This window comes from Capsicum annuum, chromosome 9, assembly GCF_002878395.1.
Source record: "Capsicum annuum cultivar UCD-10X-F1 chromosome 9, UCD10Xv1.1, whole genome shotgun sequence".
NCBI lineage: Eukaryota > Viridiplantae > Streptophyta > Magnoliopsida > Solanales > Solanaceae > Capsicum > Capsicum annuum.
This window is the reverse complement of record NC_061119.1, coordinates 155701002-155727461: the sequence shown is the minus strand read 5'-3', so window position 1 is coordinate 155727461 and position 26460 is coordinate 155701002. Positions and strand designations below refer to the sequence as shown.

Genomic DNA, 26460 nt, shown 5'->3' with positions numbered 1-26460 from the left:
ATCCTAGTTTGAAAAGGAGTTTAATATAGTGTCTATAAATAGAGTCTCAATGTGATAATTTAGATACAATAATTCAATAATATTTTTTTCCATTATTTCTCAAATGGTATCAGAGCATTCGTGAGAAAAATATCATTCCAGCGTCACAGTGCATTTTTTGGTGACACAAGTCGTCCAAATGAATATCTTTTCTGTCAGTGAATTTCAAAACAAACCAACACCACTATAAGGTTCGAACTTCACAACGAGCAAACCCCAATCAGACTCGCTGGAAATAGGTGTCACACGCGCCTCCTGAATATATTCTCCGGTGAGCGCATCAAATCCATGCGTTGGCGGCGTGTGCAACGTCTTCCAGCTTCTTTCGACAATTTTTTTTTCCAGTAGCCTTGCCTGCTCATTCTGAGGTTGCCAATATAATTATTTTTTTATTTCGAGAAACTTTTGACTATCAGATCTAATTTCGGGCAACTTTAATTTTTTTCCAGTGAGTTTTCCAGTAAAATCAGACATACATATAGATTTGCTTTTCATGTTTCAATAGGAGATTTCCAGAATATTTGGCTACAAAATTCTAATATCATGTCTTTTGGGTGTGATATTTTTTGGCTCCAAATATACGAGAATTGAAAATTCAAGCCCTATGATCACTTCTGAACCCTTAATGAGGAGATTAGAAAATCAAACATCCCAATCCATGAAGAATCGACGAGGGGGAGATCGTTTTGAAAGATCTCGTCCTAGGTGTAGTTATTGTAAAAGGCTTGGATATGCTCATGACATATGTTATTCTCGCCCTAAGAATAGTTATTGTAATACACTTGGAGATACTTGTGGAATATGCTATTTTTTGCATGGTCGACCCCTTAAAAATACGCATGTTGCTCAGTGTAACACCACAAGTAATCAATAGGTGAATTTATCGAAAAAGGAATATAATGAGCATCTTCAGTATTGAGCAAGTATATATCTCTACCAGTAGTCTCAACTGCACAATCTCCAACCTTTGGATCATGGGTTGTAGAGAATGACACTACTGATCATATTTCTGGTGATAAATCACTTCTACTAAATATTGTTTATTCACGGTCTTTTCTAACTGTCACTTTAGTCAATGGCAACCAAACCAAAGCAAAAGGAGTTAGACAAGCTACTCCACTATCCTCTATCACTTTAAATTCTGTTTTTAGGTCTCTGGTTGTCCTTTTAATCTTGCATCAACCAGTTGTTTGACTCGTGCCCTAAATTATGGCATACTATTTCTTGAGGACTCTTTTATCATGCATGACTGTAGTACAGAACAAACAATTGGTGTAAGATATGAATCACAAAGCCGTTACTACCTTACCTCTCCTAACTCATCCATAGCATGTTCAAATACAGATTCTCCGGACATAATTCACAAATATTTAGGACATCCTAGTTTGTTCAAATTACAAAAGATGGTGCTCGGGGTGTGCATCGGTTGGTTCGGTTCGGTTTTATGTGTTATTGGTTCGGTTTATCGATTTTCAATTTTTAAATATGCAAAACCAATAACCAACCAATAAGATATTTTTTATCGATTTTCGATTTATTATTTTTTGGTCCTTAACGGTTAGATTTTTGATTTAACTAATAAGAAAATACTCATAAAATGAAAATAGTAACAACTAACATAAAAAAGACGGAATCTTAGTTGCCGCTAATATCCTACACAACGTGTTTTAGTTTACAAGAATTTTCAAATTTGCATTGAATGTTAGTTTGAAAAAAAAAACTAAATCCTAGTTGTTGGATGCTGCTGAATTCTTCAAGCTTTCGAACACCCGTGCTTTATGCCTTTGTTTACCTGCTTCTATTCAAATCTATTCTAACCCGTAATTTAAAATAAAGTATATTAACAAGGAATCAAAAAGATAAAAATATACATTATTCACAACGAGGGTTGTCGGTTGCTCGATCCTCGTCGTCTCGATTCGTCGGTTTACAACAACGGGTTTGTGTTGTGATTTCTAAATACTGAATAGTCAATAGTGACTGTCTAACTTTTGCAATTTTGTTTTAAAGTATTAACTTAATACTTTGAGAATTGTGAATAAGTAATATATATTAGGGAAAAAGCATAAATACCCCGCTAAACTTGTCACCACAACTTATTTTAGCACTTTAACTTTATAGACAATTATTTACCCCCTTAAACAAATTTCGTGTGAATTATATTACCTCCTTAATGGTTGACGTGGCAAAAAAATAAAAATAAATTTAAAGCACGTTTATTTGTTAAAAAAAGTGTTGATGGAATATTTTAATAATTTTTTAATTATTATATATAATTTAATTAAATATAATAAAATAAATAATAACTAAAAAAATTCATACCCCCTTTTCATCTTCTTCAAGATCCCCACCCCTTCCTCTTCAAAAACAACCCTCTTCCATCTTCTTCGACACTCCCCACCCCATCTCTTCCCCGCCCTCCTATCCCTTTTTAATTATTGTATGGAATTTGAAACAAATGAGGTATATTGTGCAATGAAAATGTTTATTAAAGAAAATTTTAGGATTAAAGTGAAGAAATTTAGTAAAAGTGAGACCTAATTAAACAATTTCAATGACTTCTCAAATGGGAGAATATAGAACAACTCTTCAAATCTATGGGTTCACCTTGTTGAAATTTTTGTATGAATTTATGACCAAAAAAACATTGGGCAAAGGTAATGTTTGATGATGAGAGAGGAAGAGAAAAATAAAAAGATGACAGTTGTATTTTCATAGGCTCTTGAATGATGAGGGGGACAGAGGCATTGTGTTAGGGGAGTTGGAGCACACCGAAGGATGTCACGATTTTGGCTATTGTCCGCATATTAAGGTGGAGGAGGTTTGTGAGGCTACTCACAATATGTGAAGAGGCAGGGCGACGAGGCCCGACAAGATACCAGTGGATTTTTGGAAGTTTGCTAGCGAGGCAGGGTTACGGTGGCTGACCAAGTTGTTCAACAACATTTTCAAGTCCGCTAAGATACCCGAGGCGTGGAGATAGAGCACAATAATTTCTTTATATAAGAACAAGGGTGACATTCAGAGTTGCAACAACTACTGTGGTATTAGGTTGTTGAGTTACACGATGAAGATTTGGGAGAGGGTGGTGGAGCAGAGGTTGAGGAAGATAGTGTCTATTTTGGAGAACCAATTTAGTTTTATGCCTGGTCGCTCGACGACTGAGGAAATCACCTAGTGCGGAGACTAGTGGAGCAGTATAGAGAGACGAAGAGGGATCTGCACATGGTGTTTATTGACTTGGAAAAGGCGTATGACAAAGTCCCTAGGGAGGTTCTTTGGAGATGCTTGAAAGTAAGGGGGGTCCAGTGGCGTACATTCGTGCGATTAGGGAAATGTATGAGGGGGCGAAGACTCGGGTAAGGACTGTGGGAGGGGATTTCGAGCAATTTTTGGTCTTGATAGGGTTGCACCAGGGATCGACTCTTAGTTCATTTTTATTCGCCTTGGTGATAGAAGTGTTGACACTGAGTATTCAAGGTGAGGTGCCTTGGTGTATGCTTTTTGCGGATGATGTAGTTTTATTGATGAGTTACGTCGAGGTATTAATGATAAGTTGAAAGTTTGGAGACAAACCCTAGAAGCTAAAGGATTCAGGTTGAGTAGGATCAAGACGAAGTACTTGGAGTGCAAGTTTAGTGACTCGAGGCAAGAGGATGAGTTGGTAGTGAAGTTGGAGTCTCAGGTGGTTTGTAAGAGGGATAGTTTTAAGTACCTTAGGTCTATGATTCAGGGGAATGGAGAGATTGATGAGGATGTTTCTCACCGTATTGGGCCAGGTTGGCTGAAATGGCGACTCGCCTCAGGAATTTTATGCGATAAGAAGGTACCTCCCAAGCTTAAAGGTAAATTCTACAGAGTTGCAGTCCGGCCGGCTATGTTGCATGGAGCGGAGTGCTGGCCTGTTAAGAATTCTTACGTCCAGAAGTTGAAGGTGGCAAAAATGAGGATGTGGCGATGAATATGTGAAGGGCTGACAGAGTTAGGAATGAGATTATTCGGGAGAAGGTGGAAGTGGCTTCGGTGGAGGATAAGATACGAAAAGTGAGGTTGAGATGGTTTGGGCATGTGATGAGAAGGGGCACAGATGCCCCGGTTCGTAAGTATGAGAGGTTGGCCCTGGATGGTTTCAAGCGAGGTAGGGGTAGACCAAGAAATACTAGAGAGAAGTGATTAGACGTGACATGGAGCAGTTACGGCTCACTGAGGACATGACCCTTGATAGGAAGGTTTGGAGGAAGAGTATAGGGTAGAGGGCTAAGGGGTGTGGTCAAGTCATAGGCTGTAGTTAGGAGAGTTTGGTGTAGCTTTGTTGGTAATGCTAGGGTTGGGGGGAAGGGGGTGTCTTTGGTTGGTTAATTTACTATATTTCTGTGGTTGTTGTATCGTTGTTATTCTTATCATGTTGTATGCTGGCGACATATGTCTATGGTCCTGTATCTTGAGTCGGGGGTCTATCGGAAACAACCTCTCTACTTCTTCGGAGGTAGTAGTACGGATTGCGTACATTCTACCCTTTCCAGACCCTACTATGTGGGAATATACTGGGTTTGTTGTTGTTGTATATAAATTATATATCAGTAAAATTATTTTTTAAAATAATTTTTTATGTAGCTCTGACATGGCAATGACATGACGCTGACATGGCATTAACGTGTCGCTAGTGTAATACACTCTCCATTGTGAGAGTGGTATTACATTTTGAGGTTGTATTTAATATACGCGAAAGTCGTTTAGGGAGGTAAGTAATTGCCTATAAAGTTAAAGTGTTAAAGTAAGTCCTGGAGACAAGTTCATAGGGATATTTATGCTTTTTCTTTGTATATTAATAATATATATATACATATTATAAAGAAGTAATAGAAATATTTATATATAATATAAATAGGAGTAAAATAGTAATTTAGTATATCCTTATCGGGTCATCGAGAAGCTAAAATCAAAACAGAACCGGTTATCTAATAATTTTTTTATAAAATCAATAAAAACCCGTTTACCCAATAACCCAATAACAGTTTTATCAGTTCGATTTTTGAACACCCCTAGATGGTGCCTAGTTTGTCTAGTTTATCCACATTAGATTGTGAGTCATGTCAACTTAGGAAACACATTCGAACTATCTTTCAACGTAGTACTGAGAATCGTGCAGAGTCTATCTTTTACTTGGTTACTCTAATATTTGGGGTCCTTGTAGAATCAGTTATACCTTAGGGTTTCGTTATTTTGTTAGCTTTATTGATGATTATTGAAATGTACTAGGATTTTCTTAATGAAAGATCGCTCTAAATTGTTTCCTATATTCGAGAGTTATTGTGCTGAAATACAAAATCAGTTGGATGCTAAGTTACTCGAACTCTTCATTTTCGGTGCCATACCCATGGGGTGTGGGTGTGGGAATGGGTGTGAGATCTATACTCAATCCGGTCAATCGCTTTTGGGTACTTTGACCCAAATCAACTTGGAAATTCCGAACAGATTTAAGAAATTCCGTAATCAAAATAAAAGCTAAGGTAAAATTGAAGAAATAGAATACCTTGTTTATAGAAATTTCTATGTTATTGCTTTTCTTTTTATCTCCTTTCAAGATTTTCTTCTGAATAATATTTTCTCCTTAAGTTATCAACATAATGTCACGACCCAGACAGAGGCCCTAGCCGCGAAGGGCATCTCGAACCGTAGGGATCCGAGTGCCCCTTCTTACTGGAAATCATACGCATAATTCATATGTTTATAAAGAAGTGCAGAAAAACATAATAAGATGGAAACATGGTCAATCTCTTAGTCCAACTATACCATACGAAATTAAATTCGAAACATTCAAAAACATAGGACACCAGTCTGCGAAATCTCTAACAATATGAAAACATCTGTCTGTGACCGGTACAATGCCCCAGGTCGGACCATGAACTAGAAACAAGTGAAGATAAAAACATAAAACTAAGGTCCTCCGGAACGAGGGAAGCTCACCAACTTCCAAGTCTGATAAACTGATCTACTGCTTAGCAGAACTCCGGGACTGTGCCTCAGATCCTGAAATATAGAGGCGTCAATACAAATGTACTAGTATGTGAAACAATCCAAAAATCATGCTTTTATATAACATAGGTGAGAGCGTTTCTTAAAACGATGAACATAAGATAAGTGAAAACACATGGGCATACTTTAATGACTTCCAAACAAGTTTTGGAAATCATGACTCACTCTTTATTTTACTTCTGAGCTAGATGGTGCACCCTACAAACGTACTTATCCACGGGCTATATGGACTCCGTCCTCAACTCGGTGACCAAGCCCTCAATCCGAGTTTGCCGCAAGGATTAGGGTCTGTCATTTATACTACGCCACAGGGTCATCGCTAGCGTAAAATCCTTAATGTAGGACATCATAGACCCATATCGGCAAAACACGATTTCGGGTTAAAGAGTTATCTGAACTCCAACCTTCTTCGGGTAACCAACTACCTATCTTTAAGTCCAATTTTAGTTATGCTTCATGCTTTTAAAACATTTTATACCTATTCAATTAAGGGCGTATCATCTTCGGGTATCGTCATACCCCAACTTACAAGCCGTTCATATCGTGTCAATTTCACAGCCTATCTCATTTAGAACATGCAAATGACCACCAATGATTCACAACATTATAAGAGAGTCATCACTTTGAAATTTCAAGAAAACTTATGCAATTACCTCTTTTGCAAAACTTAAAACATATGGTGGTCATGCTAATTATTCAATCACATGCAACTCTTCTTTTTAATGCAAAAAGTTTAATTATAGCAAGAAAACTCCCCCCTCATTATATCATAAAACATGTCAATCATCATGATGTCCCCCCTCATTATATCATAAAACATGTCAATCATCATGATGTTGAGAAGCTTACTTTCAAAACGTAGTCCATGCATTCAAAATCACACACAATTCAAATAATCAATATATTTCATAACAAGGGAGGAAGTTCATTAATCATGCTCTCAATTTAACCCTTCAAAAGATAATCGAAAACACATGTATATATATATAATTGCAAATTCAGTTCTATATAAAGAGGATCTAAACCAACATATACTTTCATCAAAACGAAACCATGATGCATATAATTCAATCGTTAAGAAGCCATTTTTCGAAAACATGGATGTATATCTTTAAGTTTGATAAGAAGATTAAAACCCATGCCCATGGAGTTTAAGGATAGTCCCACATACCTTAGACTACTTAGTTCGAAGGATAGGATCCGAATCTTGATTTTGTTTCTTGGAAATCTTGAACTTAAAGTATGGATTCTTGATCTTTAGGAACTACCCCTCGAAATTAAAAGTTTCAGCATAAATACCGATTTTGAGTTTTACCGCTAAGCACTATTGGTGCCACCGCTATAGGCACTGTCGAGTGGTGTAATCGCGGTGACCAACTATTTTGGACAATCCTGATTTTAAGGCTTACCGCTGAGCGCTATTGGTTCCACCGCTATAGGCACCGCCAAGCGGTGTAATCGCGGCAGCTTACTGCCTCACATAAAAAATGCTATAACTTTTCACTCGGGTATCGGATTTAGGCGAAGTTGGTATCGTTGAAAAGTTGATTCAATCATCTACAATTTGGTGGGTCTTGAGCTGAAAAATTCCATGTATATCAAAAGTTATACACGTTCAAAGTAGACCCTTGTAGACTCGAATACCAAACTTTGGAAGAATAAAAGATTCTTAGCTCAACTTTGCTCTCAGTAAATTCTATGAACATCTTTCACTTTGAGAGAACTTCATAAACTAGGATAAAGATCATGACAAGTGAATTAAAACATGAATCATGGGATTAGAGTTTGCACAGGTAGGAACGACAATTCAATTTCTAGCTCGAAAATGCGGGGTGTTGCACATAATATCTCATAATTTATATTTTATATCTCTATATTTAGATATTTAAATCATTTTTTGTCGAATCCCCGCACCTGTATCCATCCCTAGATCCTATCCCCAAATCTTTAAATTGAGACCTATGTTGCTCGGACTCGTCAAAAATATCAATGGGTGTGTGTCAGATTTTGTCGAAATTAGTGTATTTTTGAAGAATCCGACACGAGTGCGGCATAAAAAATGAAGAGTCCGCGCAACTTAGATTGAGACCATGAAGGATTCGACCTCTAGATTTGTACTCGTATCGAACACCCGCACCCGAGTCCAAGCAACTTAAGTTTGGTATCTCTTTCGTACCTTTCGTAGTGATAAGGCCTTAGAATATATATTCTCCCAATTTCAATCATTTATGACTCATCAAGGAATTAATCAAGGAATTACTCATCAAGACTTCTTGTTTGTGTACCCCTCAACAGGGTAGAGTAGCAGAGATAAAGAATAGGCACCTCATCGAGACTACTTGCACTCTTCTTATTCAATTCCATGTTCCACTGCATGGGGTGATGCAGTTATCGCATCTTGTTATTTAATTAATTAGATGCCCTCATCTTCCATTCAAAATCAAATGCCATATTCAGTATTGTTTCCACAGTCACCTCTTTACTCTCTTCCCGCTCGTATCTCTAGGAGTGCATGTTTTATTCATAACTTCACCCCAGGAAAAGATAAATTAACCCCTCGTGCTCTCAAATGTGTCTTTCTTGGTTATTCTTGGGTACAAAGAGGATATCGTTGCTACTCACCTATTCTTCGTCAATACCTTATGTCAGCTAATGTCACATTCTTTAAGTCTCAACCTTACTTTATATTTTCTTCTGATCCTGATCATCATAACATGTCTAAGGTCTTACCCGTATCAACTTTTGAGATTCGTACCGTTACTTTTACATCTCCATCCATAGTGCTACCAGTCTTAACTGCACAGAATTTTGAGGAATCTACAATACCTTCTACAACTCTATCTATAGTACAGCCACTCCTAACTTATCATCGTCGTCTACGTACAGCATCAAGCCCAGATGATTCCCGTCCTGCACCTGACCCTGCACGTACTACAGACTAATCTCCTCCGATTGCACTTCGAAAAGGTATATGGTCCACTCGTAATGTTAACCTTTACTATACCCTTTTTAAGTTATCATAGTCTATTATTACCCCGTTAGCCTTTATATCATTTTTGTCCTCCATTTTCATCCCTAAATTCACAAAATAACCACTTTCTCATCCATGATGGGGAGAGGCTATGATTAAAGAGATGTCTACTTTACATACGAGTGGCACTTGAGAGCTTGTTCCTCTCCTTTTAAGTAAATCAACTGTTGGTTATCGATGGGTTTGTACAGTGAAAGTTGGTTTGAACGACCAATTTGATCGACTTAAGGCTCGCCTTGTTTCCATGGGGTACACTCAGATATTTAGGTTTGATCATAGTGATACTCTATCCCGTGGCTAAAATAGCATCTATTCGTCTTTTTCTATCAATGGTTACTGCTTGACACAGTCTCTTTTTCAGTTAGATATTAAGAATATTTTTCTCCATGGGGTACACTCAGATATTTGGGTTTGATTATAGTGATATTCTATCCCGTGGCTAAAATAGCATCTATTCATTTTTTTTTTTTATCAATGGTTACTACTTGACACTGGTCTCTTTTTCAGTTAGATATTAAGAATATTTTTCTCCATGGTGACCTTGAAGAGGAAGTTTATATGGAGCAACTACCTGACTTTGTTGCTCAGGGGGGAGTGTAGGTTGGTGTGTCGATTGCATCGATTACTTTATGGTCTAAAACAATCTACTCAAGCATGGTTTGGAAAGTTCAGCACATTAACTCAGAAGTTTGGTATGATTAATAGTGAAGAGATCACTTTGTGTTTTATCTACATTCTGCTCCAAATCTATGTATTTATTTGGTGATTTACGTTGATGATATTGCTATTACAAGCAATGATCAAGATGATATCATTAGTTTGAAGCAACATCTCTTTCAATATTTCCAGACTAAAGACCGCTGAAGTATCTTTTAGATATTGAAGTTGCACAGTCTAGATTAGGTATTGTTATTTCGCAAAGCAAGTATGCCTTGGACATTATCGAGGAGACAGGAATGATGGGATGTAAACCTGTTAACACTCTTATGGATCCATATGCTAAACTCCTGCTAGGACAGGGGGAGCCACTCAATGATCCAGGAAGATATAGCTGTCTAGTTGGTAGGTTGAATTATCTTACAGTGACCAGACCTGACATTTCATATCCTTGAGTGTTATAAGTTGGTTTATGGATTCTCCCTGTGATGGTCATTGAGATGCAGTTATTCACATTGTGTGATATATTAAATCAACTCTAGGTAAAGGACTACTCTTCGCGGATTAAGGTTAAGAGCAAATTGTTGGATATACAAACACTAATTAAACAGGATCACTTTGTGATAGACGTCCTACATCCGAATATTGTATTTTAATAGGAGGTAATTTGGTGTCTTGGAAGAGTAAGAAACAGAATGTGGTTGCTCCATCTAGTGCAGAAGTAGAATATCTAGCATTGCTGCTGGCCATTTGTGAGCTAGTTTGGATCAAATAGTTGTTGAGAGAATTAAAATTTGGAGAAATCAATGAAATGGAATTTGTGTGTGACAACCACGAGGCTCTTCATGTCACATCAAATCCAGTATTTCATGAGAAAACTAAGCACATTGAGACTAATTGTCACTTTGTGAGAGAGAAGATACTTTCCAAAGATATTGTTAAAAAGCTTATGAAATCGAGTGATCAACTTGCAGATATTTTCAATTCCCTCGCTGGTCCTCGTATTAAATACATTTGTAACAAGCTCAGTATATATTACTTGCATGCACCAGCTTGAGGGGGAATTAAAATATGAGTAGGAATAGGAATATTATATAGAATTCTACTTGGAAAAGAATTGTAATGTCAGTATCCTAGTTTGAAAAGGAGTTTAATTCAGTATCTATAAATAGGATCTCAATGTAATAATTTAGATACAACAATTCATTACTATTTCTCTCCATTATTTCTCACACCTATCAACACAAATTATGAACTATCAAAAAACTTCAAATGAAATTATATATTAGATTGAAATTAACGATTGACTTATCTACTAATTTAACCATCCCTAACAAGATATATTCACTATCATATTAAGGATCAAATCTTGTTAGATCGATTGATTATTTCAGTCAATGTAAGTTCTAAACTATCAAAATACTCGAAACGTAATTGTATGTTAGATTAGAAGTAACAATTGATGCTATCTGACTAATTTAATTGATAACGAGACATCTACACTATCATATTAGGGATCACATCTTAGATCGTTTGATTGTTCCTATCAATACAAGTTACGAACTATCAAAAAACTTCGAATGTAATTATATAATTTCAATATTATATATTTAATTGAAATTAACAATTGATTTTGTCCAACTAATTTAACCAATGACAATATATATACACTACCATATGTAATTAAGTAATGGTTAAAGTTACAAGATTTTGAGGTTTGAATTTCATGCTCGAATTCATGGTCAAAATTAAACTGTTAAAAAAAAAAGGGCAGCCTAATAATACAGTTTAGCTCCCGCTATGCACTGGATTTGGAGAAGGAACCGACCACAAAATTAAAACTATTTGACTCTTAAAATTAACATAAATTAAAACAACATAAGCATATTTATATTAAAGCTTAGAAATATTTTCAGATTAAAATGACCAAAAGGAAGGAGGCACACATTTCATTTAATGAGACCTGCACCATCTCAAGAGAAAGAACACTCAAAAGTCAATTATAATCAAAAAGACTGGAGAACTGGAGAAATCTTTTAGCATTTGTAACAGAAAAATTGCCAACAAGTTCGCAGCTCAGATGTTCAAGTTTATTATTCAACCTTGCAACTTCTCCTTACTTAAAAAATATTCAGAGTTTTTGGCAGCGAATGTTATACCTAGTTATGTTCCGCCAACTTATAATAGGTTAAGAACTCTTTTAGCTCAAGAAAAGACTAATATAGATAGAAAAATACAACTTATTAGTGATACATGAAAATGAAAAGGATTGTCGATTTGTTCGGCCGGATGGTTTGACATTAAAAGACGACTATTGAAAAATATAACAGGGGCATCTAGTGGTGGACCAATATTCTAGAAATCAATTAATTCAAGTGGAATTGTCAAGGATGGTGAGTATATTGACAAGTTGTTCATTAAAGCCATAGAAGATGTTGATCCAAAAATTGTTGTTTAAGTTTCACTGATAATGTAGGAAATATGAAGCTCGTTGGCTCAATTGTTGAACAAACTCTTTTGTAAATATTTTGGACATCATTTGTCATTCATTGTTTAAATCTTGCTTTGAAAAGTATATGCCAACCTTCCAAAAAGTTAGCTCACTTCTCAAGTAGTAAATGGACACTAACATTGATCATTGATGTGAGTAGCTTAAAGAATTTTATGGTGAATCCTGATATGGCGCATGCCATTTTCCCAAAATACTCTGAACTTTGTAAAAAGTTGTTGAAACAAGGTTTGCTTTCCATATTGTCATGACTTCTCGTATTCACAAAGTAAAACCATTATTGAGAAAATGGTCAATTGAGAAAATGGTAATGAATGACGAATGGAAAAATTACAAGGGAGATAAACTACTTGAAGCAAAGGTGTGTGGAATAAAATCTCTTATGATGGTTGATGAATGGTGGGATAGAGTTGAATATTTTTTAAATTGTTCGAAACAATTGTATCCATGTTTAGAAAAGCCAACTTTGATTGTCCACAATTGCACCTTATCTATGACATGTGGAATACAATAATTGAAAAGGTGAAAGTGATTGTATTTGAGCATGTAGGGAAAGATCTTATTAACGGCCAATCAATTTTTTTTTGGATAAAATACAAGAAATTTTTGTGGCTAGGTGGAAAAAGTGTAATACTTCATTTATTTTTTGGCACATTCTAGATTCCCAAATAATTCCATGAATTGCTTTAAGGTGAAAGCAAAAGGATAAAAAGACTTTCTCCTAATGAAGATAAAGAGATTTCCTTGAATAGAATCAAATATTTTCAAAGATCCAAATGATTTAAAGCAAGCTTCTTTGGAGTACAAGGCACGTTATAGTGGGATTGGTCACTTTAGTGAATTTAATGTGATTAATGCTATGGGATATGAGGAGCCCCTATCTTGGTGGGCTAACTATGGTGTAAATGCTCCACTTTTACAAAGTTTAGCTTACAAATTGATTTCCCAACCGGCATCTTTATCTTGTTGCGAAAGGAATTGGAGCACTTTTTCATTAATACATAGCATCAAGAGAAACAAGTTGGCTACTTCAAGAGCCGAAGATCTAGTGTCTATGCACACTAAATCTTCGCTTGGTCTCTCAAAGAAAATAAAAAAAACACAAGTGGTCGAAGCAAATATTGGGATTTTGGCAAGTCTTTTGATACATCTTGAGTAATTCTTTTAATCTGATAAGTTTCTTTCACAATCTTCTAAATTCATTTGATATTGTTTTAGGTGGAGATCATCTTATGAAAGTATCAATGATTAAGTTGAACTGTCAATTAACGAACCTCAACTAGAAGGAGTCCTCTTTGAAAATGAAGTTGCAGATTAGGAAGATCACATGGAAGAAATTGAGGAAGATGACCTTTGAATTGAATGTACTCATGTAGATGTCTCAAGTATAACTTAGTTTAAATGTGCATGTTATGTACTCATTTTTGGTCTATGAACTTGTGAACATGCAGTTTTTGTATAATTTTTGGTGATCATTTAACTATCTTAATTTGAATAGCTAATTGACTTGTGACTCTCTTGACCTTCTGTTAGTCTATTTGATTCTAACTTGGGTAACTCGAGTAATTTCTAAAGATTTAAGGTATGTTTCGTATCTTTCCGACTCTCGACTCTTTTTAAATTCTATCTGTTACATTTCTATAAGCTTATAATGTCTTATTTTAATACTTTGTGAGTTGTAAGAATCTGGATGAATCATGTCGTTCTGGAGAGACCTACATGCTTGCGTTCTGACTATATATTGAGAATAAAAGACTCAATTTCTTGTTAATACACTCTACAAGGCACAAGTTACATATAAGTTTTTCACAATGTCTCATAATTATGCATATTTTTATAGCTATATTTTTAATTGTTGTTTTTGCTGAATCCCCGCATCTCGGTCCATATCCTTGAATCTTAATCATGAAGGATCCGACAGTTGGATCCACACCCATGTGGGACATCCCCACCCAGGTCCGAGCAACTTAGGATCTTTTTTGTGGACAGGTGGTTGTGACATTTCAATGAGGCAATGCTTGCTTGGGACAAAGTTTGCTCTACAAGCTCAGCTGATGGGTTCAATGCTATTGACATACTTAAGTGGAACAAGGGAGTCATATATAAGCATTATTGGAACTTAAAAGGGCAGTCTGGTGCACTAAAGCTCCCACTATGCGCAGGATCCGGGGAAGTGCCCCATCACAAGAGTGCATAGTACGCAGCCTGACCTTGCATTTCTGCCAGAGACTGTTTCCAAGGCTTGCACCCGTGACCTCCTGGTGAGATGGCAGCAACGTTACCAGTTACTTCAAGGCTCCCCCTTCAAAAAGCCCTATTGGAACTTATGCAGGAAAAAAGACAAGGATACAGTGGGTTCACATTTATTACATAAAAGGCAGACACCTATTATTGAGGTCAACCCCAAACCTGCTACTCGGATTACCACCAAGATCCTCAAAGCAAAAGAGACAGTTGAGAAAGTTGGCTACAGCCATGAAGACTTTGCGCAACTCAGTACCTTCAAGATCAGGTTGATTTATTAGGCTTTGAGAGAGACCTTGCCAAAAGTCCGCTGGAGAAGGCTTGTTTGCAACAATATTGGCAATCTCAAATGGATTTGCAACAATATTGACCTGACAATGGTTGCTCATGGCAGAATATACACGAGAGACAGACTAGCAATGTGGAATGTAACTAACATTACTACCTTCCCACTGTGTGATGATGAGGAGTCCACAGAACACTAGTTTTTCTAATGTAGGTACTCAGCAAGCCCATGGAAAAAACAATGGCAACAGATCCAAAATCAGCTATGGCTTGGTCTCAAGAGCTACAGTGGGTTACTAGATATGCCTCTGGAAGAGTTTGCAAGGCTCAGATGTAAGACCTTTGAACTTTCGGGCTAAGGTTTGAGCTGTTCTACGTGTGTAGTTAAACCCAACCCCGGTGAATTTGATTGTACTTAGGTTTAAAGGTCAATCTTAAGTGTAGAAAGAGTGTTGGAGGTAAATTAAGGTCATAAGGAACCTCTAGCACAAAGTTGAGTTGTAAGCTTCTCTACCAATTAAGTTTACGTATACGTTCATACAAGGGTCAACTTCAAACAAGCATATCCCCTAGAATATGAAGAGTTACGTGGTCCATGACCTACCAAATTAAAGGTCTTTGAGTCTAGTTTTTGATGCATTTGACTCATCAATCCGACTTCTAAGTAAAAGGTTATGTGTGGTTTACTGAAGGACAGTTTGGCCGTGCTAAGCACGCCAAGTAGAGTGGGGGCGTCGCGCCAAGCTAAATTTCTAGATGATGTGACCTTTAAGTCACTCCTTTTCTAAGTTTAAGTTGCGGATTCGTGAGGCACTCATCTTGGACGACTTAGGTCTCATTTCCTATCAATTTCTCTCCTCTCCTCCACCTCCAACACCAAGGTATGTTTCCTCTCTTATGTATCTCATTGTTTTTCCAAACATTCTTAATCTCTAATCACAAATTCTTAACAAGATTCTAACATCAAATCCTCCTCCTATCTCTAGTGAAATCAAGTATTCACTTTTAGAGTTCAAAACTTGATTCTGAGCACGACCCACCATCTATCAAAGAGATCATACATCCTTCCACATCAAGTTAAGCACACTCTCATGACAACCTAGTGATTCTAACATCTGATTATGAATCCTAAGCAAACATCTACTATCAGGTCTGGAAGAGAACTCATCTCAAGATTCAAGAATGAACTTTTGGAATTCTTCTTCAACGTTAGGGCTTCAATTGAAGCAATTCAAGGTATGTAAGGCTATCTTTCACGTGTGAACGCCCTATTCTTTCCCATGAATGTGTTTCTCATTATTGTAGCATCTTCTATGAATAAGATAGGGTTAGACCAAATTCTCAAGTCATGATTTCCTTGATTCTTGAAAAAATCCCAAGAACCCTCCATGAAAGAATTTGATTTCTAGAACAAGTTTCGACCTCATGAGTTTTTTACAAGTTTACTTTGTGAATTTCTAAACGATTGTGAAAAGAATGTATTTTTGTCTTTGAAACATAAACTCAGTGAACTTCTTATGATTTTGAGCGCAAGGTTCGTTAGCATGAATTACAAATTATGATTTCGAGCCAAGGCTCCACGACATGATTTATGAACGATGAATTGAGCCAAGGCTCCATGATATATGACTTATGGGTTTCCATGCCAAACATGTTATTTCGAAGTTGCTCAGACTCTCTAAAAATAATGCCGCACCCGTGTCGGATTCTTCAAAAATATACTATTTTTGGAGGATCCGACACGCATCCATAGACATTTTTGAAGAGTCCGAGCAACTTAGTGTTATTTCATACGCATTTTTCCAAATCATGATATACGAGCTTAAAGCTTTTCGTGACATTTTTGGAGTAATGGTTAAGACCGAGAAGGCATGAGTTTTGATAATGAATACCTGAAACTACGTTTGTCGACATAGGTTAAGGATAGTATCGTTGGTTCGGGCGAATCCTCTATGTTTCCCTGATAAGGGCTTATTATGGATCCACAAGGCATATATGTACCTCATACCCGGCAAGGCATAAGGTGGCTTAGCCGATCGGGACGAGATTAAAATTCATCTATTCCCATGGCAGTTAGGTCAGGTTAACCTAAAACAGTATGATAAATTATGAAATGAAAAGACCATTGTTATGAATTATGATGTATGAAAGGTGATTTTTGGCCAAGGCCAACCTTATGATTTTATAAATTTTTGACTTTACTTCATATTTTACACATGGTCTTCAGTTTTACAATTTATCTTATGATTCAGATATTCAGACTATCTTACGCTTCAATTACACTGTCTATCTTATGATCTTGTTATACATTTTGCTTCATGACTCAGCTATACAGTTATATCAAAAAGTAGTCATACTTCTATGTCATGTTTCATTCAGTTGTTTTACATATAGTACATTCCACGTACCTGTCAATGCATTTCCCTTTTTAGTCAAAAGATCTATTTCCTTTAATGTTCTGTTTTCAGTATGTTTCTGCTTATGTCTAGTGCATGCTCCAGTATTATGCCATATTAAGGGTTCACTCGGGCAACTAATGGCATCAGATGCCAGCTGGCCACACCCGGGGTGTCTAGGCTCTGGGCGTGACATCAGGTGTTCAGAATGGTGTTATCCTGTTGTGCATACTTTGTGTGGCAAGAGAGAAACTGTTGAGTCTTCCAGGGTAAACAAAGAGGGATTGAAGAATTAAGAAAAGCTATATTGGAAGAGAAGTGCATGCAGAGGCAGTGTGTATGCAAAAGTGACTGAAATGATGCAAGATCTCAACTACTACTCATGAAGAAAAGTTGCTGAAGAGCAAGTTCGAAGTAGAAACAGTCGAGCAGGTTGTTTTGTTAAACTAACACATGTAGAACTAGTAGTCTGTAGTTTGATTTGGAAGTGATAGGCTGCTTACATGTAAGGTTTCTGGATTGTGAACATATTCTCCCTTGTACTAAAATGTCTTACCGGAAAAAGAAAAGGTTTTCTGGAAAAAAGCGTGCATTAAACTTTAAAAAAGGTTTTCTGGAGAATGCAAGGAGAGGTTGGAGGATATTTTAGTTCAATTTTGTTTCATTAAATTTTAAAAAAGTCATTTTCACAAAGATTCATAAGAATAGATTACTTCAATAGCAATTATCCTATTTGTGCAAATCTCCCATAGCACCCGGCAACACCACCCCCCAATTTCCCCTCCCTATTTTTCTGGCACACTAGGGTGAAATTCTAGCTGGTATTCCCTGTGAAATATGTTGACGCTATTGAGAATTGCTAGTAATAATACAACTAATACGTATATTTTGTTCTCAATTTGAGCTAGACCAGTTACTACAGTTAAATCCTATACTATTTGAACAGAAGTACTTATAAATCTTAAGAACTTTACAATTCTAATAAAGAATCCACCAAATCAATAACTGAAGGTGTGACACCAGAAATAATCACTCTCACAAATTAGATTCACTGCAAGCATAGGCCGATATCAGTACACTCAAATTAGGGAAAAAGGAATTTAAGGAAAAGGCATATGGTAGACGTCAATATCAACTATGCTCCTATAAGTTACGAGTACATGCGCCGATGAAGCTAACCTCTCACTCTTCAGTTGGGGATGCCCTGGAAGCCAAGCCCTTGATAACATGCCGACACTGAAACCTGACAAGTCATTGAAACTAATACCATTAAGAATAACACATGTAGACCCTGCCAATGTAACAACACAGTACTGTATTCTTAACACTGCCCATTGTCTCAACATTATTGTTTGCATTAAACCTGAGGTTTAAATAACATCACATGGAAAAACAACTACGCATATAAAAGTCCATTGCCGCTGCTGCCCTAATCTACCAGATAATTACATGGACACTTTTAAGGGTTCCCAGTAGAGTTTGGAAATGTCAATTTGACAAAAATTATACAGGAGTCGGAAACAAAATAAGGAATGCTTCTTTCGATCTATTGGTTTTAACAAGGAACGCTAGACAGCTTAGGGGTCGAAAATTAATCCAAACCAAAACCATAAAGATGGCAACAAAAAGCATCATTACTCAATAGATTATCTCAGGAGGAGGAACATTTAATGCTGATTCAGAAAAAAGATTGCTACAGCTGTAGTGCTATCCAATGGCACTGCGAACAGGACAGTCAGTCTATAGTGAAAAAATTATCACATCTCTATCAGAGGCAGATCTAGGATTTCAAGAGGATGATGCACTATTACAAAGAGGTAGATCTAAGATATAAGTTTGATCGGTTTGACCTTTAGGTTCTTATCATTGAACCCAGTAAGTTATTTATTTTACAGGTCCAAAATAAATTCTTATCTCTTAAAATATATTCCGTGTTGAAGATATTGGGATTGGTTGGATCCATTGAATGTATGATATATCATTATCCACTATTATTTGTTTTAATATACATACTTAATTTAATAATATAAAATTTTACGGTGATAAAAACAACAACAACAAACCCAGTGTATTCCCACAGCGTGGGGTCTGGGGAGGGTAAGATGTACACAGTCCATACCGCTACCTCCGAAGAAGTAGAGAGGTTGTTTCCGATAGACCCTCGGCTCAAGATAAAAGATAGTAAGCAAGGGGATGGATGAAATAACCGAAATAAAGAATAAGAAATAATAAAATAAAAATCAGAGACATATGAAATACGGGTAATAAGAGCAACACGGAATAAGAAAAATAGGAACCAAGAAATAAGAAATAGGACACCCACCTAAGTAGTAACATACACTCACATACCAAAGATACCTATGTACACTGTCCTATGATTACTAACCCGGCTACACAAGAACTCTTTGCTACAACCCACATACTAACACTAGCCTTCTACCCTTATCCTCGACCTCTACACCTTCTATCTAGGGCCATGTCCTCAGTAAGCTGAAGCTGATCCATGTCATGTCTAATCACCTCCCTCCAGTATTTCTTCGGCCTACCTCTACTCCTCCTGAAACCATCCAACGCTAGCCTCTCATACCTACGAACCGGAGCATCCGCGCCCCTCCTCATCACATGCCCAAACCATCTCAGTCTTCCTTCCCGCATCTTGTCCTCTACCGAAGCCACTCTCACCTTCTTCCGAATAATCTCATTCCTAACTCTGTCCCCTCTAGTAAGCCCACACATCCAATGCAACATTCTCATTTCCGCCACCTTCAATTTTGGGATGTGAACGTGCTTAACTGGCCAACGCTCCGCTCCATACAACATGGTCGAACGAACTGCCACTCTATAGAATTTGCCTTTAAGCTTAAGGGGCACCTTCTTATCGCACAACACTCCCGAGACGAGCCTCCACTTCATCCAACCTACTCCAATACGTTTAGAAACATCCTCATCAATCTCACCATTCTCTGGATGATAAACCCAAGATACTTAAAACTATCCCTCTTACAAACATCCTGGGAGTCCAACCTCACCACCACTTCGTCCTCCAGCCTCGAGTCACTAAACTTGCATTCCAAATACTCCGTCTCGGACCTACTCAACCTAAACCCTTTAGACTCAAGGGTTTGCCTCCAAACCTCCAATATGTCATTCATACCCCTCGTGTCTCATCAATCAGCACTACATCATCCGCAAATAACATACACCAAGGCACCTCGTCTTGAATACTCTACGTCAACACATCCATCACCAACGCAAAAAGGAACGGACTAAGAGTCAATCCCTGATGCAACCCTGGCTCGACCGAATTATGCTTTGAGTCTCCTCCCGCCGTCCTCACTCGGGTCTTTCCTCCATCGTACATGTCCTTAATAGCTCTGATGTACGCCACCGGAACCCCTCTCACCTCCAAGCATCTCCAAAGGACCTCCCTCGGGACTTTATCATACGTCTTTTTCCAGGTCGATGAACACCATGTGTAAATCCCTCTTTCTTTCTCTATACTGCCCCACCAATCTCTTTACCAGGTGGATTGCCTCTATCGTCGAGCGACCAGGCATAAATCCAAATTGATTCTTCGAAATGGACACGACCCTCCTCAATCTCCGCTCAACCACTCTTTCCCAAATCTTCATAGTGTGACTTAACAGCTTAATACCCCTATAGTTGCTGCAACTATGAATGTCACCCTTGTTTTATATAACGGAATCATCGTACTCCACCTCCAAGCCTCAAGCATTCTCGCATTCTTGAAAATGCCATTAAACAAATCAATCAACCACGTTAAACCTACCCCACCAACATACTTCCAATAATCCACCGAAATCTCATCAGGCCCCGACGCCCTACCCCTCCGCATCCTACGAATAGCCTCTCTAACCTCCTCAACCCTAAAACGCCTACAGAAACTGAAAACACAACTCTCCTCCGAGTGCTCCAACTCCCCTAGCTCAATGCCTCTGTCCCCCTCCTCGTTCAAAAGTCTATGAAAATACTCCTGCCATCTCTTCTTAATGTGCACATCCTCCACCAAAACACTACCATCCTCCCCCTTAATGCACCTCACTTGATCGAGGTCATGACCCTTCCGCTCCCTAGCCTTAGCAAGCATATACAACCTCTTTTCCCCCCCTTTCTCCTCTAACCCCGCATACAAGCCCTCAAACGCGGCTGACTTAGCAGCCGTAACTGAAAACTTAGCCTTCTTCCTTGCTACTTTGTAAACCTCCCCATTCACCACCTGTTTTTCCTCTTCATCTTTATTCTCAATCAACTTAACATACGCCCCCTTCTTAATCTCCACTTTCTTCTTCACTTCTTCATTCCACCACCAGTCCCCTTTATGACGACCTACCCGGCCCCTCAAAACACCCAACACTTCTATAGTAGTCTCCATGATGCAGCTGGCAGCCCTATCCCACGTAATATCCACGTCACCCCTGCACTCACACACCCTCATTACCGCCACCTTATCCCCTATCTCCAAATCACTAACTGGTGTCAAGCCACCCCACTTAATTCTAGGTCGACCCTCCTCGGCCCTTCTCTTCTTGCTCTTCTTGATAGACAAGTCCATCACTAGAAGCTTGTGTTGGGTCAAAAGATGCTCACTCAGAATGACTTTATAGTCCTTACATAACACCTTATCCCCCTTCCTAAGCATCAAAAAGTCAATTTGAGTCTTGGCTATCGCGCTTCGAAAGGTAATCAGGTGATCCTCCTTCTTCGGAAAGCTCGAATTCACTACCACCAACCCAAAGGCCCTCGCAAAATCCAACAGAGCAGCTCCCTTACCATTTCTATCACCGAAACCAAAACCTCCATACACATCGCCATAACCTCCCGGTAAGACCCCAATGTGCCCATTGAAGTCCCCTGCTATGATAATCTTCTCCGAACTAGGCACGCTTCTCACCACCTCGTCCAAATACTCCCAAAATTTCGCTTTCACCTCCTCTTCCAAGCCCACCTACGACACATAAACACTACACACATCCAGGTAAAACCCCCAATAACCAACTTAATCTTCATCATCCTATCACTGACCCTCTTAACCTCCACCACCTGTTCTCTAAGCTCCTCATCCACTAAGATGCCCACACTATTCCGATGCCTCTCACTCCCTGAGTACCACAGCTTGTACCCATCCACATCCCTAGCCTTAGAACCTACCCACCTAGTCTCCTGAACACAAGCAATGAACTTGAAAATTTTGAAATATTAAATCCAAAAAAAGAAATAAAAAAAGAAAAAAGAGAGTATTTAATTAAAACACAGGAAGTGCTACCAAGAACCACTTAGAGAGACGTTGCTGAATTTTAAGAGAAACAAAACAAAATAGGCAAAAGTAATTTGCTAACCTCACTTAGAGAGGTGCATCCAATCATCATTGCATTATATGATACTTTGAGCTCAAGTGAGGTGCACCCAGTAATCAATGGGTCGTATGATATTTTGAGCTTGGGTTCACACATTTATATTTAAGTATTCTTTTAGAAATATAACACTACTCTATGTAGTGGAGCATAGATTCATGTGACCCAGGAACCCCCTAGATACGACTCTGTCTATGACCTTATGTACTCTGCTAATGAAATCTTTAGCTTAATCGAGACTAATCAAAGCCTCCCTCTATGTCTCAGTATTTTAGACAGAATGTTTTGAGTGCTCAATACCATGACTACCACTAGCTAGCCAGAGGGGAAAGATCAAAAACTCAAATCTCATCCCAGTGATGCAGATTAAAAGAAAAGTTAAAATGCTTAAAACATTATTCTCATCAACTTGAAGGTTCAAAAATCAAATAACGAAATTTAACTGTTGTTTTAGTTAGAGCCGCGATAAGAGCCATCGTAAGTTCTTTCATTTGCTAGATTTCAATAACGACGACAATATGCGCAGCAAACAGTGAAACTGAAATCTTAGTGCTGAGGGTTGAGAAAACTCTTTCCCCATATATCAAAACATAAAACATATTGAACAAAATGTTGAACTTCCTTTTGTAGGCATATTTCGGTCTAGCAATGTCAATGGCAAGAATAGACTAAGAAAAGATTTATCATCATAGTCAACAAAAAAGGGGTAAAAAATACTGAGTTATCATATCCTGAAACTTGGATGTACCAGATAATATCATCGACGTCAGAACTATGTGATGTGGTTGCTTTAGCAGCGTGAGCATCATCAGCACACGCTTCCTTTTCAAAAATTTTGGTTCGACAACTAAACCACACTTTGAAAGGCATTACCTGCACCATAACATGCAAATTGCTTCTGAGACAGAACATTTATAGAAATAAGATAGATTAACATTGTGATGCTCACAATTATAAGGTTCTGGAGAGTAAATTTAGAAATCATGATTGACCCTCAAAGGATGATTATTTTATTAAGAGTTAATAGGCTTCATGGTCCATTTCACTTACATCAGATTTTGGTCCAGATACTGATTTAAATTTTGATAATACAAGCAAAATGAAGTGAGGAAGAGAAGGGATGTCAAACCAATCAACCAGCATTATCATTGCTAAGCAAAGAAAGCTACAAAAAAGGGGAGATAAAGGCAGGAGCTCCTACCTAGCGCTCAGTTTAGGAAAGATTTCATTCTCATAGTATCACTATTACAGAAGCTTCATGACAATATATAAATGACTCGCACGGCTAGGCCAGCTAATAATGATAAAACAATTGACATAAAGAATGCTTACCAGGAGAATGTGCATCCAAAGAACCGAGTTGTGATAATTTAGAATCAGAGGGACAACCTATGTGAAATTACCTTTTTGTTGTACCTAAAATCCCTCTTTGGAAGAAAATGCAGACGCAAGTTAATTGAAGAAGGAGCTTGAACCAATAGGAACAATTTGGTAGGACCTAAAAGGACGCGAGAATTAGCAACGAGTGCCCAGATATTATATCTTCAATGTATATCTAATGGATAGTAATTGTCAATAGAATACCAGCAGAGGAGCTAGATCCCGCACCCTTTGATATTAAGACCCGAATAGCCTGTGTAAAACAGAAACCCAAAAATCATGCACACTAGATATAAACAGATATGTGAGATGCAACAGAAATAAGCAAAAGAAGAAACCTTCTTTGAAAGTGCTTCCACAACTCGATTCCTAGTAAAATGTCCTCCTGAGGCTGCCGTATCACATGAAAAGTTGAGTTCATACACATGTATAGGCCGCAAAGGACTAGGCCCAAGAATCAGGACAGCCCTTTGAATAGCAGGAAATTCTGTGATCATTAATTGAAGAGCAGTCTTGAAACTGGATATAGTGTTCATTAACTTATCCACTCTCCTTATTCCCATCCTCACCTCCCTCTTCCTGGAAGCATGCGTTCTACGTAAAGAGCATGTTTCCGCTTGTACAATAGCTGTCTCCTAGAAGAAAGTCAGAACTAGGTCATAGTGTAAAGACTAAAAAGAGATACGTACTGCAAAGGATGCTTAAGAAAAGAAAAATGGCCGTAATGATGTCTCTGTCCTTAAGACTAAAATCGCTTCTATCAATTGTTATTGGAGCTTTAGCCGAGTTCTGTAGAAAATGCTCTACGACACAATGTAACGTGAAACCTAATTACATTTTACACAAACAGAATTAGAGTTCCAAAAACATTAAATGAGAAAAGCAAAGCATTTAACCGTATTTAGCACATATCAGACACCATATTTGTTCGTAACATACTTCAAATTAAAAATAAGCAGGTAAGTTTGGTTTTTCTTTATCAAAGGAAGATACAAAAGTTCATTTGTTTTTGATTTACTACATCATCTTTCCATAAATTTAATATGGAATTTTGAATATCAAAAAGCAAAGTGCCTTGCTTTAAGCCTTCTGACTATTTTTGGAAAGGCAACATATTTTAACACTCTATTTCAATGGTTGTTACGAATTGCTTCATAATGTAACGTATTCTATTGCATTATGTTGTATTGTATCATATTGTATTGTTTTAATGAATACAACATTTGGATAAGATTATATCGTTTTTCATCTTTATATAATATCACACATTAACAATAAATCTACAAGAAAAGTAGGGTACGGGGGTATAGCTACAGTAAAAAGATAGGATAAAGAATAAAAATGATTATTAAATAATAAGTAAAGATAAAATGAGGAAAAAAATAAAGTAACGATGCAACCACACCAAATCGGTTGTTATGCAAAATAGGACTTTTCGTCCTTACGTAACGACGAATTTAATGTCACGATACAATAAAATTTAAGTAACAATCGCATAGACATTGTATTTAAACTAACAACACAATACAAATACAATAGGTAACAACCATCCAAACAAACTGTAAAGTAAAATGACCCAAATGAAATGATAAAATCTGCAATAAATGTTCCTTAAATTCAAAAGTGCCCGATTCAGTGTTATCAAAAGCTATAAGCGCAAAAAAGCTCTAAGGTTTGTGGAGGCTTACGCGCAAAGCGCAAATAAAGGCGCGGGCTTCAATGAAAAAAGGCACAATGGGAGAAAAAATACAAGTATTTATGTCTAGTAAAAGACTAATAGTTATAAGCATTGAATGACAAATATATGAATAAAGAAATTGAAAAACAATTACAATAAAGTGTAATAGCAATTGTCTATTGTCGCCTCTTCAAAGGAGACTCATTGGCAAGGAGAACTATGCCTTAGAAACTTGATGACGACAGTGAAGCGCACATAAAGCGAGGCAAAGCGCTCAACACGTTTTGAGACTCACTTTAGGGCGACTTTGATAACACTAGCCCGATTACAGTAGCAGAAATGCTAGTGTTCACTCACCAATTCCGCAAATTCAGTATTCAATTCATCGAATTCAAGAGTGAGATCCTGTAGTAAGCTGCGCAATCAAACAAACAACACAAAGAAGAGGATCAATTAAAGCAGCGGAAGAGAAGTAAACAACAATAGCATATTATGAACAAAAATTCAAATTAGTGAACAGCGACAAATATTTGAGAGTACTTACGAAGGGATTTGGTGGTGCATAAAGAGGACGAAACCTAAGATATCAGTTACAAGATGGAATTTGACAGAGCTATCTAGAGTATCTGACGCTGTTTCGATGACCGTGAAATATGTTTCCCCTTCGCCTTCCTTTTCCATCGTCTCAGTCCTCTGCATGTGCAGAAATCGAAGCTCTGTACTCTGAATCGTTCGTTGGGTATTGCAAATTCAAATTACTACATCTTCCATTTCAAAAAAGCGACCTGTTTTGACTTGCTATCGAATTAAGAAAATAAAAAATACCTTTTGAA

General features: G+C 37.5%; 1 protein-coding gene across 3 annotated transcripts; it reads right to left on the bottom strand.

The window, feature by feature from the left end:
• Nucleotides 1–5806: 5806 nt before the first annotated feature.
• On the bottom strand, nt 5807–26449 carry LOC107856876. 3 transcript variants are annotated; one of them, XM_016701841.2, is made up of 8 exons: nt 26172–26449; nt 25985–26042; nt 24288–24584; nt 24154–24202; nt 23973–24067; nt 23318–23442; nt 18377–18440; nt 5807–6069 (listed from the first exon to the last, which is right to left on the bottom strand). In XM_016701841.2, the coding sequence occupies exons 1-7, from the start codon at nt 26324–26326 to the stop codon at nt 18380–18382; spliced, it is 840 nt and encodes a 279-aa protein (XP_016557327.2). In that variant the 5' UTR covers nt 26327–26449; the 3' UTR covers nt 5807–6069; nt 18377–18379. The 3 variants fall into 3 exon arrangements, with proteins under 3 accessions (XP_016557327.2, XP_016557330.2, XP_016557329.2); XM_016701844.2 differs by having other exon boundaries at nt 24288–24581; nt 26172–26424; XM_016701843.2 differs by lacking the exon at nt 5807–6069 and adding an exon at nt 18022–18248 and having other exon boundaries at nt 26172–26440.
• Nucleotides 26450–26460: the final 11 nt, after the last annotated feature.

Bases quoted from the DNA above. Each gene is read 5' to 3' on its own strand.
- LOC107856876 (XM_016701841.2), bottom strand. From the start codon at position 26,326: ATGCAGAGGACTGAGACGATGGAAAAGGAAGGCGAAGGGGAAACATAT. The intron at 24,068-24,153 runs GTATTCTATTGA...GCGTCCTTTTAG, and splicing joins GGGATCTAGCTCCTCTGCTG to GTCCTACCAAATTGTTCCTA. The intron at 23,443-23,972 runs GTAATTTCACAT...GTTATGGTGCAG, and splicing joins ATTTTAGGTACAACAAAAAG to GTAATGCCTTTCAAAGTGTG.